Source organism: Strix aluco, chromosome 3, assembly GCF_031877795.1.
Source record: "Strix aluco isolate bStrAlu1 chromosome 3, bStrAlu1.hap1, whole genome shotgun sequence".
Taxonomy (NCBI): domain Eukaryota; kingdom Metazoa; phylum Chordata; class Aves; order Strigiformes; family Strigidae; genus Strix; species Strix aluco.
Window position 1 is genome coordinate 43,830,271 of NC_133933.1, and position 22,064 is coordinate 43,852,334.

General features: G+C 40.9%; 1 protein-coding gene across 1 annotated transcript in view; it reads right to left on the minus strand.

The window, feature by feature from the left end:
* KIF26B (kinesin family member 26B) overlaps positions 1 to 22,064 on the minus strand; it is a 313,880-nt gene that overhangs the window by 213,870 nt on the left and 77,946 nt on the right. The window contains exon 3 of the mRNA XM_074818335.1: positions 7,236 to 7,769. Coding sequence (XP_074674436.1) covers positions 7,236 to 7,769 — 534 coding nt within the window. The remainder of the gene's footprint in view (positions 1 to 7,235; positions 7,770 to 22,064) is intronic.

Below are 22,064 nucleotides of genomic sequence, written 5' to 3' on the forward strand. Positions count from 1 at the left end.
GTCATCTTCTCCTTCCCATCTCAGAGTGAGCTACCTTTGGTTTTATATATTTCTATTTTCTCTCTTCTTGCAACAGATGTTGGAACAGCAAGTACAGGAGAAATATCAGCCACAGGATTGAAACTTTATGCAGCATTAAAAACCAACATGTTGCTCATATGAATGATTTGACCCAAGAGAGTTTTTAGAAGCCATGAATCTTCACACACTTGAGTAAGAAATTTAAAAAAAAAAAAAAATAAAAAATAGAGATTTCTGAAATGTACAACACTTACCTTGAACTCTGGCAATGTTGTTGAAACTGTTGGAAATGCACTCTTCACTAATCTGTTTATCACAGGCCTCCATCCAAAACACAGCACCAGTCATCTGGTGTTTATCCTTCACCAGGTTCAGGCTCTAATTTAAGCTCCCTCTCCAGCTGCCACTCAAGGGCCACTTTCAGAACAGACAGACAAAGAGTCTAAAAGATGACTAAGTACATCAGTATCCTTCTCCCAGTCAGCCCAGTTACACCTGTGCTGGAAAGCTTCAGTGGTAGTTTCAGGAATTCTAGTCCTTAGCTATATATTGAACTATTTAAAGGAAGCCTTCTCCATAGAATATAAGGTACCAATTGCCTCATGCTATATGGAAACGTATCTCTTACTTTTTTTTATCCTAATATCAGAAAGAATGGATTTTTTTATTGCCCACATAAACACATAATCCTTTTATGAATTTTCCTAAGCTCTTGGCCTCAATACTATTTCCACGGCAGTAAGTTCCACAGAACTGTACATTGCATGAAAAGCATATTTCCTCTTCTCACTTCCAAATTGGCTGTCTTTTAACTCTCTGTTCTTGAACTATGAAATAAAGCAGAAGCTAACCATTTTTCTCTCTGATTTTGTACCACCTTATTTACAGCATGGGAAACAAAGGGACATTTTGTGTTGATGTATCAGTTTATCTTCTCCCTCTCTCCATCCCATCTCTACACCATTTTTCTCACTGTTAAAACACCTCCCCTCCTCTCAGTTTATACTTTTGTTCAATGATACAAGCAATCAGCACAGCTATTATTTCAGAAAAGAAACTAGTCTCACATGTGGACAAAATCCTTAAACTACAGAGCAGGGGAGGAAACCAAGACTCCAAATCCTCACTAATTGTGATCTCTGGCTTTTGCCAATTTACAGGATTAACTCACTCCTCTAATAGTCCACCGATTTCTTACTCGCATCACAGTTGAGTCATGGGGTTTTCATACTCATAGGATAAGCCTACTTAGCTCTTTTCAGTCCATGGGATACCCTTTACCTCTTTCTTCCCTTGGTCACCCCAGTATCATGAAGGGGAAAAGTAATGATTCTAAGGTTGTTAAGCCATGCATAAAAATGCCATAAGAGATCAAATCACACCAGAGTAATGCAAAAAAGAAACGCCTCCTACAGTTCACATAGACTTCAGTTTCCGCTCTTGATGATACTGAAGAACCAGTATACAACTGGGCTGCTAGTTGAGGAGTGGACAAGAGAAATGAAATACAAATAGCCAACTCCTGTAATACACAAATTGAATGATCAAACAATCATGGCAAAATGTCAGCTGATGACATACACTGACTCTAGTAGGGTCATAGCTAATTATTAGTGATGTGGTTTAAAAAGGCTTTTAGTCAGAGGAAAGCTACTTCAGAGATAACAACTAATGCATGGGGGAACAGAGATAATTAAGCAGGGATATAATTTCAGTGCCAATGAATTCGTTTGACAATCTGTTTCTTGGCCCAGTCAAACAATCTTTCAATATAAATTTCCTGCACTTTTAGTCCACAGTCTCACTACATAGTTACTTTGTCGTTACAGTCCAGGTCACAGAATCAAAAAAAAAATCAGTGCAAGAGTTTGCACACATTTGTTCAGCAACGTCATTCATGAGCTTGCAGTAATAGAAACAAAGTTTTCTACTATGTTCAGGGAGCCATCACACTCAAATGTGGATCTCATATGTTCAGTGACTGAACTGCTATTGAAACATAAGCCATCTAAAAAATTCTGGACCAAAACCTAACTGCACAAAGGCAAAATACCTCCTGTGTTAGGTATCTCATACTGAATTGTGGAGTCACATAAAAACACGGTACTATAAGAGCCAGTATAAAAATTTCCTCTTCTTTTGTTGCTAAGATGCTTTGGCAAAATAGGTCTGGCTCTAGGAAGCATGGAATGATTATAGAAGACACCTGTTAGTCTACAGATGGAGCAAGTAACTTGATTTCTGTACCTTGCATTATATGGTTTAGAAACTCCTTAAATTTCCCTGGCACTGCTGTAGCAATCATTAACATTTCAGCTTTATCCTGCTGAACACTAAGAAGTGACAGAAGCAGCAGAGACTTGGAAAAAAATCGTGGAATCAAAATCCTGGATGGGAATACCCCACACACAGGCATTGGCTCTGTATCTGAACTCTCCATCTTGTGCCCAACTCTAATCATTACCAGTTTCTTTTTAAAAGCCTGTGCCTGAAAGAACTGATGTGTTATGAGACAGCCATGACCTAAGTAAACTCCAAACAAATCATTCATCACTGCAAAACTTCCAGAACAAGCTGGTACTTTCTCAGAGCACAGTGTTCTTCTAAACACACATTATACATAAAGAGGAAACAGAAAGCACATACTGTAGGCTTTCATCAATTGTACACAAACAAAGCCTTTGATAACTCTCTGAATAGGCTTGAGATCATTACGCCTGGGGCCAAGAGGCTCTCAGTAGTTTAAGATCTCATTTTCCAAACTTTTGGTCAAAAGGGTCTTTTTAAGTGCAGTGGAGAAAAAAACCCACTTTTTCCTTGGATATCATTATGTTCACAGTACCCCTAGTCAAATTCTTACACGCACTACCTTTTTCCTTACCAAAATCAAACTTCCCAACCTCAAGGTCTGGAGCAGGAGATGCTTACCCACATCAACAGCCACAGTTGTTACCCATCCTTCCCTTTCATGGCCCACATTGTTCCTGGAACAGTTGGCCTTTTCCAGTTCACTGGTTTTTTCTTACCTTCCTGTCATCCAAATCAACCAAACACATGGTGCTAATTTTTTTTTTTTTTTTTTTTGGTTTGCCTTTTAAAATAATCTACTTAAAAGACATACAAAGATTCTTATGCAGATCCAAGAAGGTAACTAGAGCACCAATGAAATGCCTACCATTTTATGTTCTGCAGCTCACACCACAATGCAGCTAATGCTATGCTTCTGGTTTAGAGGCACACCAACATGCACGAACCATGAAGTTAATTTAGGTTTAAAAAGGGTGCCCATTCTAAAGGACAACAACTACTTCTAAATAATGGAGCAGTTTTACTCCAGAAAAAGTGTTTTAGTGTAACCAGCTTAATCTAGTCACTGTTTTCAACTCCCTTCCCTTTGAAAGCAAACACTAAATCAGTCTGAACTACTAAGGACCCAAATCTATCTTATTCTTTAATGTGGTGGTTTTGTTTTAGCTACTTTAGCAGCTAAGTAATAAAAATGTTATGCATCCAATTTAGAATCACATTCTCTAAAAATTACTAGAAGCAATCATTTTAGCAAGGTATTTGGACTTTTGGCTCCTACACTAGTACCCCAGGCCCAAAGGTTTCTTTTTCTTAAGAAATGTTATGTAATAACTGGTAAACAGCAGAAATGTACTTAACACTGTGGTATCCTGTAATTAACATTAGCAGCTGCACAAATAGTTACAGCCCTTCTCAGGTAAAACTTCACCAGTTTAAATTAGTTTTCTCTGAGCATGGAAGGACCTAAATCCCTTTGCGTGATAGGGAGATCAACAGAAGCCTTTACAAGTGTTAAAACAGTCTGATCGCCAGGGTATACAAATGTTACCAGCTAATGACTGAAAGAGCAAGTTTTTCAGACTCTGGATCAAATTCTATTCAATTTTGACTGATATTTTCCTACATGTATTCAACAGAAAGGGGTCACTTTTACCCTGACTAGGTAACCATTTCAGCATTCCTGTGTTCGTAAAAGGGTTTTAACAGGCCATGCTTTTTGTCAGTTCCCTTTCCCTGCCTCCGATTCCCTGTTTTATAAGAGGACCGCTTACCAGCAAAATTTCATTTAGCCCCTTACAGAAAACAGCATCACCTGTTCATTTGTGAGCCAGGCCTAGGGGACATCACAGGTTTTTGGAACCAAATCTTCATTTCTGTCTAGTCAAGGGGTGGCTAAATATGGAATCACATAAAACAGGGCAGGTGGGGACTGATGGGGTCATCTAAACCATCTCCTAATCTCCAGGTGGGACCAGTTTTGCCTAAACAATTCTTAACAGCTATTTCTCTGACTTATTCTTAGGAGACTCCATTGATGAGTTCCCATAATGCCTCCATGAAATTATTAGAAAGTTTCTTTTACATCTGACATGCATCTCCAGTTAAAGACAGTATTACTTCTTCTATTTTTCAGACTTTAAGCATATAATACAATATTAAATCTGTCAGTGTGTAATTTCACATTTGCTTTACTTACTCCTGATAGCAATTACTCTTTCTGCAAAAGTAATTGAATAGTGGCATGTCATTTAAGACTTGCCCTACACTACTGCAGCAGCTGAGCCCTACAATATCACAACACTCCATTTTTTTTTACATTGTTTTTTTCCTACCTGAACTCAAACAAAAGTTGTAATTTATTCCCCATAACAAGGTTCTTATTTTAGGCAGTCTGAAGGGGAAGATCCTAAGAAGGGAGTAACATCCTAGAACTTACAACAGTGGGAATACCTTTTGATGCCTAAAATTGCCATGAGTCAATTCTGAACCAGAGAATATCACTTCCAAACTAATGTTTTCTCTTTTTGGTGATACTTCAAGGAAAAAAACATGGTCAATTTTCAAGGTACTCAACAATTTCTGTCAAGTTATCTAGACTGTCTAACAAAAGCTAATTTACAATGGGAGGTGTCTACAACAGGCGCCATTAAGTCTAGAGCCATGAGACTGACTTCTCCCTGGACATCAATTTAACAAGATTATGATATAGAAGGGCACTGTAGCTCTCTGTGTGAAGTGTAAGGCCTTTTATTACAAGAAATTATTTGCTATTCCTTTTAGATAATGCACAGTGAGGTTTTTCTAATCACTATTCTTAAGGGAAAACAAGAACATTTAATTAATATATAGACATTAGCAAGTAAGTAGCTAGTGCCTCTTTTAATTCACCTTCAAATCAAGATAAGAGATTCATCTTCCCAGCGCTCTTCCCCAGCAGTTTTGTAACTGTAACTGCATAACAAAAAATATATTTATATGGGAGAGAGATCTAAAACGTTCTGAAAATGGGTAGCTAACAAAAGCAGAAAAAGCAAAGCTTGCATCTTCCTACTACTTCAAATGACAAATAAATTACTTTTCAAAGTTTTTCTTCTTACTTGGCTAATTCCCAGTCTGATACAGATACTACATAATCAAACACTAAAATCCTTTCAATGTGTTTAAAGACAAAAGCTATCATTATTATTCCATGACCGAACAATTAATTGTGACACTAGTGAGAATTTTAACATTTGAAGGTGGAATCTTAAAGAGAATATAAAACTTACTATCAACACAGTGCATTACAGACCAACATTGCTATGTTTGTTTGGGTTTTTTCCAGTTTGTCTGGGTTTTTTGATTTGTTTTTTTGTTTATTGGGGGGGGGGGGGGGGGTAGGGTGTTTTTTCTATTTCAAGGTTATTGAAAGGAAAGGGAAATGGTAGGGAGCAGTCCTTAATCCAACTGTAGCCAAACTACAGGATCAGTCTGTAAAGTTTTGAATATTAGATTCTCCTCAGTAAATATTTTTAAGACAAAATGAACTATCTAGGAACCATAAACATTATTAAAAAGTAAACAAAACCCATGTTTTCGTAGAACATGAATCTAAAAGATTGTGAATGCAATAAGACTGAACTGATTTTCCTAATTATTCAGTTTTCTTAATGTGCATTCTTTGTTCAGGTTTTTTTCTTAGATCAAACTTAGATCAGATTTTTTTTTTCTCAGAACAAACTACAATCACATATTGACCTGACCAAATGTGATTCAGGTTCACTAGAGCATAAATCCACAAAACTATAAAGTCACGTATTTTCCAGATAAAATAACTGTAGTTCACTTCTGGTTTTACCAAGTCTTCTTTGGTGCATGACAGTATCTTAATGTTTATGAATACCATCACTTTTTTCTGGCTGCAATATCACTCATACTGATAAAAGTTAAATATTAATTTAGGGATCTGTCTTGCAATCTGTTCTTAACTTAGTAGAAAGACTAACTTCCAAAGATATTTATGTGCCTAAGGAAGCCAACAGGGATGGCCAGAGGAACACAAAGAATAGGCTTATGTTGCAATCTGCAAGTGCGTGGGCACTCTGAAAATCCCACCACTTCAGCTAAGTGCATCAGAAAGCCTACTTCCTGTCATAAAAGCCCCTTCTGTGCCAGCTAGTGTGGATCGGTTCTACAGGTACTTATGAGTGTGGTGTACCAGAAAACAGCAAGTCAAAGAGAAGGAAAAGACCATGCTGAGAAGTACATTAAAATCTCCCCAGAACTGCTAAGCTCTAGAGACTGATGGAGATGTTGAATACATGAGAACTCATAAAAATCAAAACACCAAGAATCAGTTGAATCTGCAGAAGGCCACCAGCACACACTAGCATCAATAAGAACGTATGTAACTTAGAACACATCAACGAAGGTAGTGCCTGCTATATGTAGACAAAGACTATTTGATCATATGCATACGTGATGAACCAAAAGACCTTCTGGGTACTTCCTGAATACCAACCCAGAAGTCACTGATGCACTAGTGCCACTTTCCACTTGTGAGTAAACAACTGTGGTTGGCTCACAGCTGTTGCTCCGACCAAGTATTATGAGTGAGAGTGAGAACTGTGTGAGGGAATAATTGCATATACTGTATGAATAGTTATCTGCTATTAAAAACAACAGCTTAGTTCTATTATTAATAACAGCTGAATTATCAAAAGGTGTTCTAAATAATACTGGTTGTGATCTGTGTCTCCTCCAACTCAATCCCCTATCGGGTAAATGGGAATTTATAGCACTTCTTGTTCTGGTGCTCACTATATGAATGGCTCTACTTCTACCCCACAGGAGCAGACAGTGCTAGCATGCCCATGCAAGCTTCAATGGCAAGAAAACAAACAAGTTTGTTATGTTAAAATACTTACTTGGTAGGGATACAGAGTGACACCATTCGTTCTTGACAAAGACCAGGTACCGTCAAGGTACTGATGAGCCTGAATAGCCACAGAGTTGAGAACGTTACCATTGCTGGGGCTGGTGGCCATTTGAAAGCTGACCTTGGCTTGGTGTCCAGGAGAGCCATTTTTCTTCTCCACCCCATTGACAATTCCTAGACTGTTGGGTTTTCCACTGTGTTTGTTGGCAACAAAGCCTGTATAATTAGATGTAGCATAAGGAGCAGGCATGTATGCCCAGTCCCTGGGCTGCAGGCTGCCCATGTGCCGGGGACTCACTAATGTGGGGATATTGGAGAGAGGTGGGGGAGAGCCTGGTGAGGCATCGTAATGTTCTGAGTTGGCAGCTTGCTCTAAGGTCAGCACCATCTGAATGGCCTCTTGCTTCAACTGGTTCAGGTGTGTGGCACAAACATCACATCTGTTGTCCTTCTCATTCCATGCCTTACGAATGGTATTAGGAACTTGGAGCTTGTCATGAATCACAGAAGAAAAACCTGGGTCCTAAAAAAAAATCAAACAGAGAAGGGAGCGGGGGGACAGGAGAGAAATGTTTAACCATGGTCACCACAGTGAAACATTATTACTGCTGATTGTGCATTTCAAAAGCCAATTTATGAGATAAGCTTAGAATGCAAACAAAGGCCATTAGATACAGTCAACATATGCCAGCAGCAGAGCTGAACAAAAATGAGAAACTAGATTGTGTTGGAAAGAAAAAAATTCTTTTACTTTTACTGATAAGTGGCAAATATTATAATTCCACTGCAAGCTTCAATGCATGGCAGAGAGAATGAATTAACCCGCTTCACATCACTGCACCTAATTTCTGGCTTGAATGAAATCTATCTACTCTTAGTCAGACAGGTGAGATCAAGAGCAACTCCACTAAAACCAGTGGGCTCGTAGCAAGGTTCACAAATCCAGCTACCCATCAATGTCAGCTTTTGGTACTCAGAAAATCCAGAAGATATTCTGCCACGAAAATGTAAAATTTCAAAGCCTACCTGTAAAGAAAAAATGAAAAAAACAGAAGTATCATCACTCTCCCAAAATCCTTTTCAGAATTCAAAACAGATGGATATTTGATAAAGTTTAAGAGCTTTTCAGCATTTCATTTACCAAGAATACACTTTTCAGCCAGGAAAAAAAACCCCACAACTTTTTCGTTAATTAAATGTTCTACCACTATTTTGGGTATCTGCTGATAATATAATATAAAATAAAACAGTAATTTTCTTGAACATGTATAGGGTCAATAATTTGTAAAGAATAATTTTATTCTTGGAAAGCACAGTTTTGGTGCAAAACCATGTGATCGGGTTTAAAACCTCTTGCCTCATATCCTCACCTCACGGCTAGATCTTTGAATGTCAGTGGTGCTCTCCAGAGCAATATGCCACCCTGATCTGACTACAGCCACTGAATGCTGGCTTAAATTGCAAAGTGCTTCTGTAAGGTGTGGAGCCAAACAGCAGTCTCAGCAGGGGCTTATCACTAAACTTGTCCAGTTCTTACAGCATCGTGCAGTTTTAGAAATACACAGCAATAATGTGTGTGTTACGCAGAGCAAACAATGACAGTTATGTGATGGAAGCATTTCTTGTGCAGTTATGTGATGGAAGTATTTCTTGGAAATTTCACACCACATTTTTGTGGTTTTACAGACCAGGCAAGGCAGACTTCACCTTCCCCTCCTTACCTTAAGTTCTAGAGACTTATTGGTAGATTTTCTTATGACTACTCAAAAAGATATATAATCAGTAGTATCAGAACCTCTTTTTTTTCCTCTGCACCTTTGTGGCTTTATCAGCAAACTGAAATCAGACTGGAAGACTGCACGGGGAGGGGGGGGGGCGGGGGGGGTGGAATCACAGAAATACTTATCAAGTAATTTGATGAACCCCATGCTATCCAAGATAGACAAATTTCATGTCTGGATAGCTTGGTTGTGCTGGGAAAGAATGGGTAGGGGGTATAATATAGGGAGGAAGAGAGTTCATTGGTAGAGGGTCATATTCATTATGATCCGTCTTTATTATATACTCAAGCGTTTTATTTTCACTGTTTAACTACCGTGAACAGCTCCTCAGCATGCAGTGATTAATTGATTCATAAATCATGGTGCCTCCTTATGCACAGCAGCAAAAGAGCAGTTCTAGCCCCAGAAGCCCAAGAGAGTCATATAAGCTGATGGGAAACAACAGGAGGCTGAGATCTGATCAAGCCTCAAGCTGGTCATTTTTATTCTATGCACAAAGGGGGTCAGAGCATCAAAGTGTGTCAGGAAGGCAGGAACTGGATTCTGCACCAACCCTCCCCCCTTTATCTTCGGGAAGGGGACTGGTGGAAATCAGGGGGAAACAGGATGCAAAAGACGTCAAATCTTATTTTCCATCCCAGACCATAACTAGGTCAACAGATCACATCAGATATAGGCACCCTGTCCATGATGCCAGGTATGCAAGGAAAGGACTCTCTACTTTTCCTATAATGGGCTAGACAAAGCTACCTACACAGCTGAAGTGAGGTGTGAGCCTTCTTTCCAGGCTCCTCCACAACTGTCCAGGAAAAATCCTTGCCAGCTCTTCCTTCAGCTAACTAGTGCCACAGAGCTAGTTGTTGTTCTTTGGAAGTTCCCTTAGGCAACTGGGCTTGAACCCAGGTAATTATATACAACATTCAGATCCAGCAGCAGTTCAACATGGAAATTCCTGGATACTATGATAAATATTCTAAGGAAATAAAGCCTTCTCTAAAGTAAGCAAATGTCAGCATGATATAAATATTCAAGTAGCACACCAACTTTAAAGAGTGCTGGACAGCAGTGAATTCAGCTTCATCTCAGTGTTAAAACAAACATCAGATCATTCTCTGATACAACAATAAACAGAGAAAGAGAGGGAGGGAAGAAGAATGACTGTTCCCTCCTCAGGACCAGAAAGGAGGAAAACAGGCACAACCTAAATTGATTACTCCCAAGACTGGCCCTGCTAATCTATCAGACTCTACTAGATGGATAGCTCAACACTGGATGCAAGTCTGGAACATGAAACAGAAAAGCCTACAGGACAGCAAATAAATTTGGAGAAACTCAGGTTCCAGAAACACATTAGTCACATTTTATTCTCAAAACAAAACTGATAGAGCTTAAAAGAGAGTTTACTTTCTTATTCTTCACTGGACAACTCCACTATAATTTCACAGAAGAATCGGCTGACAGGCTCATGACACATTTAGCAGGAAATAGGCCAAAGCCTGGACAGTCACTACACCCTTGCATGAACAGCAGGGAAATGCAGCTACATGGCACTTTGTTTCAGTATTTCATCTGCAAGCAATTGTCTTCACACATTCCCCTAGGAATGCTTATTAGTTTAATAAACAGCATCTTGGCCCATAGGCATACAACAGTATCATGTCCCATATGAAAGAGTGATGGGTAAGCCTCACTGGATAAGCACTTTGAGCTAGCTGCACTAAGCAGGAGTTGGAAAGGTTATACTCACTACTGAAACTTGTGAGGTCTAAGAAACTCCACACTCCCTGGCATGAGAGCAGATTTGCTTGTGAAATCTGAGGTTGACACTGGAAATACCATTTATATTTTGGCACTCATTTTCAATCCTGACAGAACAAAGTACAGTGACACTGAAAACTGAAACAGAACTTTAAAAATCACAAAGGAGTTTGGTTTGAGTTGAGGGCAAAGGTTCATGATGGTTTCTCTTATTGCTGTAATGGTTCACCATCTTTAGTATAAACAGCATTACTATAAACTCCTATTCCTATAATAAACAAATGAAGGCGTGTAAGAGGTCTGAAAGCCTCAGGAGATCAGTCACAACACAGACCATAGCATAAATGCACAAGGCAAGCAGTGAACTAAACAGAGCGCACACTGAGCTTTGTGGTAAGGAGCCTTTTCACATTACCTTTGAGTTTTCAAGCTCAAGTAAACACCAATTCCAGCCATGTTTAGTTGTTCATCTTCTCCACTGTAACCAGCTAGTAATTAATCCCTCATCTTTGGTCCTGAACTAAAAACCCACATGGGAAAGACAGAAGAGGGAAGGAAATTTGGCTTTTTGGAGATTCATCATAGATAGGTATGCTGAGGAATTTTGGCTTTACCCAGTGAAAATGTACCCAGTGAACTGACAGTAGTTAAGAAATCCTGAAGTATAGAAACAGACTGTAAATGCAGTCCTGACCTCATGGAGGAGGAAGAATGGCACTACTATATGATCATGTAAGATAATGCAGAAGCATCCTCCTCTCTTTCGTCTCCCTTCATAAATCTGTATCTTGCTGTATAGTTTTCATGACATTTTAACTGCATCACTAAGAAAGCAGAGCACAAAGAGAATAATCCTTTCCTTCCTGCTACCCAGCTTGGTGCCCATCTTCCTCAACAGAGGAAGCAGACCACACTTCCAGCATGAAGCACAGTCTGTTTCACACATACATTTACACAAAACTCACAAGGAGACATGATGAAAGTAGACAGAGAGGATGGCAAGAAAGAGGATGAGCAATTTGCACTTTTACATATCACATGGAACCTAGCTGATCATAGATTCATGTACAAATAATTCATATGCATAATACTTTCTTACAAACATATAACAGGTAGTCACTAATATTGGACACACTCTCTAAGATCTTGTGCACAACTGTATTTGATTTGGTCAACTATAGCCTAAGCAAGTTAGATGTTGTAACCCTATGTCATTACTCCACCTGAGAAAACTCAACTATAAAATGGATCTCAAGCCCTTCTTATCAAATTGTGTTTTTCAACACCAATATTATTCATTGCTCTTCAGGGAAAAATAAAGTGGTCAATACTAACTAAATCACAGAGGTCAGCTTCCACTTGAAGATTCTTACAGAAGACTCATGGAGTTCTTGTTTTTCTGAAAGTGTCCATGCAACAATGACTGCTGGTATGTAATCCATCATCCAAGGTGAGGGGAGAAGTAGAGGAAAGCAATGATCAAAAGTTCTGCCCAGGAAGAAGTGTGTTTTCCAGACTCTCACTCTCCACAGGCGGGAAGTAAAAGAACTAATTAAGAAACATTAGTAGGAGGGAAGCCTTAACCCTGATAAAAAACACATGTTTTTCCATGACTGTGCAAACATCTCTGCTCTAAACAGAACCCTGTTAGTCCATGGTTGGTCTCTATTTAGGAAAAAAAAAAAACCAAAAAAATCTCCTCTGTTCTCCTTTCTCTCTTGAGAGTGTACTTTCCAGACCAATAAAGAGATTATACTTGTAAATTTACTTTCCAGAGGCACTTGGGCTATTTTCCAAGTGACTCTGCACTCTAACTTAAACATATCCTATCATCTTCTAGGCCACATTTCTGAGAGTTGTTGTTTTCAGCATTCCAGAGCCCCAACAGTTGAAAGAGAGCTCTTCACTCTTACAATGGCACCACTTCTGTTAAAGCAAAGGTATGTTCAAATAAACTGAAGTCAATGGGAGTTATTCCTCAAAAAAGCATGACGGGATACACGTTATGACTATAAATTAGTAGCACTGTACCATCAAACTGAGCTAGGAAGCCCTGGATAAGAGTCAGTTAGCTTTGCTAAGTAAAGACTGAATCAACTAAGGTGGCAGGATGTCGGCTAGCACAAGCAGTGTTTTGATAAGTAAAAGCTGAAGTAGCAGATGAGCAAGACCAAGGGGACAGTGAGGTGGCCTCCATTTTTCTATTGCTCTGTACATGGCAACCAACACCTTCTCTGAGTGTGACCACACTGCCTTCCTTACCTGTCACAGAAGACTTCCCTCATGCTCACCGTGTTTTCTTCATATAAGCCATACATTACCACTCCCAGCTGAGCAAATGAAACCATCTCATCTCCTTTGCTAGAAAAGGAAAATGCATTTCCCTCTTGTCCTTCTGAAACTGTCTCCTTTCCCCAGAATGAACATCCCCCCATAAGCACATGTTGGGGAAAGGAGAGAAGAGGCAATCCTAGAAAGCTGTAAGTAGGGAACTTGGGCAAAAGGAAAGACAGAGGTCATGAGGAAAGCACAGTGGAATAAGAAAGAGGCTTCTTACATTAGTCTGTTTCCAGCAAGCCCTTGTAAAAAGACTGTCTTACCAACTGCAGTAAGAACCTCTGCACTGTTATCATATCCCACCTTTTTAAACTAGTATGATTTTCATTTCTCAAACTTGAAGAACTGCTTTCTGCTGCTGACTTGAGCCTTCACTTTCAAAAAGGCCATGAGCATGCTCCCTGTCCTACAGTCAGTATCTCCAGAACACATCTGGGGGATGTTTGGGGCGGGGGGAGCGTGCAATCAAATCTTAATCCTGTTCTTAATCCTGTCTGGTGTAGCCCTCACAACATTACTATTTTCAAGGTGGTTTTCTTGAGCTAGCACATACTACTGACATTTGGACTTTTATAACTTAACATTTGTCAGTATAAACTAGCCACTCTGCAGCCAGAAAAATGTGCTTCTTTGGTTTAGGCTCTCTGTTTTCTTATCTGAAAGAGACAGAAAGTCTGAGCAAGGCTCACCTTACAAACTTGCAGCAGAAGAGAAAAAACACTGGAAAAAGAGGAGGATTAAAAATCTGGAGGAGGGACAGAAGGGGAAAAACAAAGTGTTTTCTAATTGCTCCATGAACCGGCTTATGGCTCCGATGATGGATCAGTACTGACGGACTTACAGCTGTACACATCTGGCACACAGGTGTTTGTGTTAGCATTTGATAGCTAGACAGCAGCCAGATTTTTAATTGGGTTGGGAAGAAGAGATGAAATAGCAGCAGGAAAATCTAAATATACATTCAGTGGTGCAAATCCAAGCCTTGCCCAATGAGCTCTGCTACGCAGTTGTCTAGAGCTCTGCAGCCCAGACTGAATCTGTGGCCACAGCATGCACAGGGTATCCTGGAGGGAAGCTTCTTCTACAGATACGTGGCAGACAAACTCAGCTGTTGCCGAAGGGGCAGAATGTGTCAGGACCCTTTTTATAGCACAAAGAATAGAAACAAACTCAGAATTGCAGAAGCTTCGTCACTTGTGCTGGAAAAAGCAGCAGCTCCATTCTCTCCTCCTTGCTTTGTGTTTTCCTGCCTGAATGTTGACGGATTGCATTTGCTTTCTTAGCCACCAGAGCACACTATGAGCTTGTGTTCAACTGATTATTCACCTTGACCCCCTACTACTTTTCTGCATTATTGCTATAAGCAGTCTTGTGTCATGCACGCAACCCAGATATATCACAGATCCATTTTTGCTCAGGTTTCCAGTCACCCCACAGAACGCAGTTGCTATTGCTGCCTCTTCACTCAACTGGGGGCTGGCTACAAATTTGACCTAGCTATTGTTAGAATTAGATGCTTTCAAGAGTTTATGAACTGTTAGCTTTATCAACCAAATGTTTAGTCTCATTCCTCACCATAGTGGCAAATGGGATACCTTTTTTCATAAAATCCTTCTGATTGTCATTCACAAAGACATTGCTCTTTATTGTTGATATCCTGCTACCCACCCTTTCAAATCCATCTGGGATAAGAATGAAGCACGACTGACCTATGATTACACGGGCCAGACCTGTTAAAATACTGGAATAACATTAGTTTTTCTTTGATCCTTTCAAACTTCCCCATTATTCCAAGCTTTGATAAACATCAGATCAACAGATCACTTGAACCTCTTTGAATAACCAGGCTACAGTAGCAATTACTGTTCTGACACACCTCTACATTTTCAAAGTTTAGCTTACTTTTCCTGTGAGAAGAGCATTACAGTTCTTTGATGAATGCCAGCACTGAGATACTACTGACACTGTAACCAGTGGTTTCTCAAACAGCTGTCATACCTGAAGAATGGTAACTAAACATCACAAGTGTGAAGGTCAGGACGGTATTTGTGACACCTATATACTTCTGTTCTCCTGACTTAAAGGGGTTTGTAGCAAGCTGAAATCTCTTGCAACTGCTTTTCAAACATGAGAATCATACCCCTTTTATTTTAGGCAAACAATCATTAGAGAAATTATTATGTCTTTAATTTCATAACTTAGCATCCTCAAAAGAGCTATTCAGTATATAACATTTTTATCAAATCTGTTCAGTTTCAGCACATCTACAATTACAGAATGACAGAATCATCAAGGTTGGAAAAGACCTCAAAGATCATCTGGTCCAACCATTAACCTAACACTGACGTGCATCAGAGAATCAAAAATCTTCTGTCCTATTCAGCTTGGTTTTGTATCCTTTCTTTAAACGTATGTCTGCATGCGCACACTTACGCTTTTCTCTCCACTCTAAGAAACATCAGTATCTTTAAATTGCATGCAAGATTGCTGGTTTAGAGGGGAAAAAAAGGGAAAAAAAATCAATAGATTGATACAGGTTATTGGTGCCTTTTTCAATGGGTAAAGAGCTTTTCTTGGCATGTCTGTTCTTCCTTTTGGTTATTTGGGGGTTTTAATTCACTCAGCTTTTGGAAACAATTTTATCAATTTCTCAGCTTCACACTGAGGTTCCAACCTGGTTCAGCAGAGCTACCTTCCGTTCATCTTGGATATGCTCTCCTCAGGCAACACTCATTCTGGGTCTCTTCTCTAGTTTCTTTTCTGCCAGATTTCCACCCTTCTCAACTGGAGAGGAGTAGGGAAGGTCAAGGATATGGATTGAGAGGATAGAGTTAGAGTATTGCAAGCCTTAGTACAGCACTAATTATGGTCAGTTAAAAACTGAAGACTTCTACTGCAGTTTAACAAAGCCATTTGAAATTCACACTTTGACTTACTTTCATGTTCTTGAATATGAAAACACCAGGCAACCCAAGTAATCTTAATCTTAGCAAAACTACAAGTAAAATCCTGACCACTTTATTCAGATCAGATGGAGCTTATCTGAATGCCATCTAGGAAACAGAGTATGAATTTTGCTCCTAGCCACTGTGAAAGCATACCACAAAGACAGCAGCCACTTCACAGTGGCTCTCTCTCATGCACATTCACAGTCAGAGGCACATGAAAAATTGAAATGTATTTGCCTCTTCTCTGTGTTTCCATTTCACATCATTACTTAATTGTTACTTAACACAGTAGAGAACAGTCCCAGATCACTGTGCAACCCTTGAGGTTGCAGGGGGATATAAGATACCTACTTGAAGCTGATGATATGAAGGGGGGGGGGGGGGTGTGGAACAAAGGCAAGGAAGAGAAGAAATCAAGGCAATGATCTATGAATGAATTTTTTTTTTTCCAACTAATTTCTGATACAGGTAATTTGAAGGTCTACCTACGGGGTCAGCAAAGATACAGAATGGCTGACCTAGAAGGAAGATGATAACATCTCTATTAATATGTAGTATACCACCCTGATTTCTCAAAAGACTTTATTCTGTGTTTTCAGTGGACTGAAGTTGCATAAGAGCATCCTGTGAGCAGCTCTGAAGTTTGACAGCACCTGTCTGAAACATCCTCCTTGACACATACCAGGCCTACAGCGGGCTGCTGCTTTAAATAGTAGCCACATACCAGGTACTGACAGCCACTTGCTCCACAGGCAGCTAATGTCCCCTGCTGTCTAGCCATACAGGCTCTCAGTCTCACTTTGATCTCCTAAATCTTTCCCCCTCAGTAACATTTGGCCTGTTATCTTTTACCACCTCCTTCTCACTCCAAGCCATTCACCCACGAAAGGGCTGCTCTGCTTGCTCCTGCCTCAGGATTCTTCAAACTCCCATCATGTCCAAGATCAAACTGCTTTTCAGTGACTCAGGCTCTTGGAAATCCCCTTTTTTTCCCCTCAGAGAGGGAAAAGCACCACCATTCTGTTCCTTTCCTACCTGCAATACAATGCCCATGCTCCCTGCCTTCCTCCGCGCAGCCTTTTGCAGTCCAGCCTCAGGCTCAGCAGGCTTATCAGGTGCACAGATCCCAAACCCAGCAAATACCCTTTGACCCTTCTCCTGCCCCTTAGCCGTGACGCCCCACCTCACCCTGTGCACTAATCCCAGCTTCAGGTTAATTGATGCCATACTTACCACTCTGGATGCACATGACATTATTCATTATTTGTATTAGCACTTGGGTTTGTTTTTATTAATAATATGAACTGAGAAAAGAAAAATCCCAGTGCAACCCATTGAAATTTTATTCTAACAGTTTTACATTATCTCAGGGTGGGTTATGTTCGCTTGTGAAAGCTCCTCAGCCTTGATGTAATACAGACGGTAACCAGATATAGTTTTGTATTTATAGCTCTTTCCATTAACACAGTTATATTAACAGCTTGTTAGTGATTTAATTATCAAATTGTCTAATTATGGTTTTGCTTAAATTTCTTTTGTGCAGATGGAATCACTTGTAATTATTGCCTGTGATCCCTGGAACCCCTAAAATGAGATGTAACATATCAAAATCTTTTCTTTGGAAGTGAAATCTGTATACATAAATATACTTCTCTCAAGAATTTTATCACTTCTGATGCCCCCATATTCTACACATTTCTCATGTACAATAGTTTAGATATATTGATACCATTTTTGTGCTTGTACAAAAATATTACAGACATCTCAAAACAAACAAAAATGCACGACAAAAGTTAAAATCTTTATCTTAAAGGGTGCTGAGTGCCCCTGCCTCCATGCAGTCAAAATCTTAAGAGCATTAGAACAGCCATGAAAGAACATTTATTCCATCTAGTATACAGGGCAGGAAGCAGGAGCATACCTCCGCTTTTCAGCTGGGAATAATTTCAAGAGCAAAGTTGTTTGCAGGTTTCCACTCCAGTTGCAAGATCTACTTATGTTTGGTTAGCACGGTATAAATATTTGGGGTATGCCAAGGGAAGGAAGAAGAGAAAACAAGATCCCCAAAAAAATAATGAAAGTAACAAGAATCTGTCAGCTCTCAGTGGGAACAGAATTACACTGTCACAACTGTCTCACATACAGTACGAGGATAAACTGCAGTGCACGGGACACTTTTTCACCAAGCAAAGCTCTGTTCTCCAGCCTTGGGGCAGTTGCACTGTTTAACTATGCCAACACAGCTCAAGCGGTAGAATGTGTGTTATGAGAAGCCCATTACACACAGCCTTTTTCTCTTGAGTCTGCTGCAAACGTACCTGCTAAAGTTCATTAAACTGTAGCTGTGTGTGACTTTCTACACAAACTATAAACTAACCTGTATACTTCAGCATATGCTTCAGCTCCAATTCAGCAGACTCTGTCTGCATCTGCTGAGGCAGGGATTGCACGGGATTTGGTGTTTTGTGCCAAGGGTAGGTGACAGAGACTGAGTTTGAGGGGCTGGTGAGTGCAGAAAGATGCGTGGGGAAGATAAGAACCTGTGGTCGGTATGGAAGCTGTCAGGCTGCTAAGCGTGGCTTTACATGAGAAGAAGAGAGCTCCAACTCCACTCACTGTGGTTTATGCAGATGCCAAAGGACCTGCTTTTGTCTGCTTCCTCGCAAGGTGATCCAGAAGGCACCTACCATACCAGCACTGACTCAAGCTGACACAGCTGCATGATGCAAGGCTGCTCTGAGGGAAGGTACTGGCTTGGGTCCAGAGGCTGATGGGTCACTTGGCTGCCAGTCACCTGGTGATGTAGGTATAGCAGAAATCTTCATGGATCTGAAACCAACAGAAGTTGGTATAGAGCACCATACAATTCTGTGGGCCTTGGTCAGCCCCCTGTGAACACTGCTACTTCTGAACACTTACAGCCAGGAGCAAGCAACATGGTCTAACAATTTACCACTGCACTTGTCCAAGCTGGTAAACGCTCCATTTCAATACTGTCCTGGTTTGAGTGAGTGGCGGGGGTTTGTGACATTAGGGGAGCTTTGGAGTACAGCTAATAGCCTCTTTTGTTGTCACCTATTAAAAAAGGAACATCCCAAACTCAGAAAGTAGGCATGGTTTCTGTTCAGAACTATTGGGTTTGTTCAAAAGTACTCACACTGTGCAACCCCAGGCTGTCACTGCCTCTGCAGCCTGTATCCCATCCTCCACACCCTCACAAAATCCCAAGCAATTCAAATGGTGGAGGATGCGACAGGGCTCAGTTAGAATGCATTCTCACTGAGGTCTCAATGAAAGCATTCAGAGCTGAAGGAGGCCAAGCACTCCCCTCCCCACATCCATTCACCGCAAACAGAAGCCTCAAGCCCTTGCTGTGGGACCACAGGGGACAGGCACATAATGAGCCCTCGCTGCCAAACAGCACCATGTTACCAGCCCCCCATGACACCGATCTACAAGTGTGGGCTAAAAACACGCCTCCCCCACTCTCACCACAGCTCACGTTCTGTCCTGAATAAGCTGATGGCTGACAAGCCCAAGAGGGGATCAGCCTCTTGACTTGTGTGGTCTGATGAAGGCTAAGATTACAAATCTTTTTCCAAATAGTCCCCAAGTGAGCCATGCGAAAAAAAAAAAAAAAAAAAAGAGGAAAAGAAAAGAAAAGAAGGAGGGGGAAGAAAAAGCTTCCAGTAGAGCCTGGTAACATTAGTCAGCCTCAAACCAAAATACAATGTTCCTCAGGTTACAGTGTCAGCTGAAAAGCTCCCTAACCAGTAGGGAGGAGAATGGATTTCCAACCTTCATAAAGATTAAAGACACTGATTATGACCTCAGCCTAATACAGGGCTTCTTGTGTACCCAGTCACAGCATAATCAATAGGGATCAATAGACATCTGAAAGGATGAAGCTATTGGTTCTACAGGTAGCCACTACCACTATGGCACTGCTTTTGAAAGACACCGCATAAGGCTACCCACCCTCTCCCTATACTAAAGGGCACCTCCTGCAATTAATCTAGAGAGCAAACCCCTGTAAACTCAGGCTCCAGGTTCTCTGCTACTGATTCAGTTCTATAGATTCAGAAATCAAACCCAGTTTAAGAAAACTTAGACATACCTCCTCAAACAAGAATTATTTATCATCAGTGGCCTCTTAAAACACCTTGTAAGAATTTCGGCAACCACTGGTTAAAGTAAATATTATAAAATCTACATACCTGCATAATTCATGCAATCTGAAAAAAAAAATCTACTTTTTATTATTTATTGACAGACAAGCTGACATCTGGATTTAGATTTTAAAAAGAGAATTGTGTCATAATCATCCTGCAAAGATGCTTCAAGGAAAACAGTGCAGGGAAGGAGTTGCTATTGTACTGGCTTAAATTTATTTTTGTCTGAATAGCTGAAAGCTACATATCCAGAAAGAAAAGAGTGAAGAAATCCAACTTTAGTTGTGAGATAGAAAGCTCTCCTACCACTGCCTTTCCTTATTTCCGTAGTTTCATTTCCAGAGTCTGGGTGTCATTAACTTAAATTTAGTATTAGTCTCTATTTACCTCTCATGTATCTCTCTACTCCTCCTGATTCACACAGATCTGGACCGCTCCTTCAGAGGTTGCTTTGTTCTCTGAAGCAGATGGGGCATGGGCTAAGGAGCACAGAGTGAGAGTGGGAGGACAGAAGGTGTCTGAGCAGATGAACAGTGATTAAAGGTGCCACTGTGGCTTTCCACTAGATTCACAAAGCATGGCAGTATGAAGCATTGTGCTTGTCCTTTGCAGCCAGCTCCCATAGCAGTGTCTGGAACATGGACCTTGGTGCCTACAGCCCTTAGATAAGCCATAAGGAGCAACATGGACACTTGAGCAGTGACACCTGGCAGGGGACCCACATAACCCTGCAAAGAAAAGCTGCCAAACATGAGGTTGTATCTTGTGATTATAAACCCCCAGAGCTGTGTTCTACCAGGATTTACTCATTGGATCCTCCCTAACTGCTAAGGCAGCTGTACCTCTCCACACAGCAGTAAGGCTGCACCCCTTTAAGCCAATAGCACTTGGTAGAGCAGCCCTCTGGGGTTTAAAGCCTCCATCTCCTCAAGAGCTGCACTGTCTACCTTCAGGCATGGCAAGACAAGTCATACTATCTATTCTTCTTGCAGAAGGTGCACTGTTGAGCGGCCATCACTGTGTTACTTGTGGGCCCAAAGTCCAGCTCACCACAAGCAGATGTGGGCATGGAGGAGTTTTGGGTCAGGTGAAGTCAGTACTGCCACCACCTTTCCTTCTCCACGCAGCTGAGGTTAGGCAGCTCCCAAGGAGCAAGAGAAGTATGGAGGCTGCAACAGAAAAGGTGGGGGAAGGATGCTGAGCTTGGAGCTGGTGAGAGAAATCACCCTCTTCATGCCTTGATGTTGTGCCCTTAATCCACTTGTCTGGTTGAAACTCATCTTAATTGCTGAGGGCAGTGGTCTGAGCAGGGAACATGAGGTTCTCCAGACCTTGCTGGACACCATCATGTATAGGCTGTTTTATGCCAAGGCTGCTTAGTACAGCAGCACCACTAGTCAGAAGGACAAGTCCTCCTTTTGGCACAGGAGTGTCATTTCCTTGGCTCTTGCCATGCACCTCTGAATACGACTAATCTTGCATGGGCAATGAACAATCATCATAGGGCATCAACACAACCAAAGACAAGTCCCCCAAATTCAACTGACCTAATTTAATACATTCAAGACCAGACTTACAAATCAGAGATCACCACCTTATACAGCTGTACTGGGTCTGGCTGAGCCAGAATTGGTTTTCCCCTGTAGCAGCCCTCATGGTGCTGTGTTTTATGTTGGGAGCTGGCAGGGTGTTGATAGCACACTGGTGTTGTGGCTACTGCTGAGTAGTGCTTACACAGCACCAAGGCTCTTTCTGACATTTCCCTCCCCACAGTGGGACGGGGTAGGCAAGATCTTGGGAGGGGACACAACCAGGACAGCTG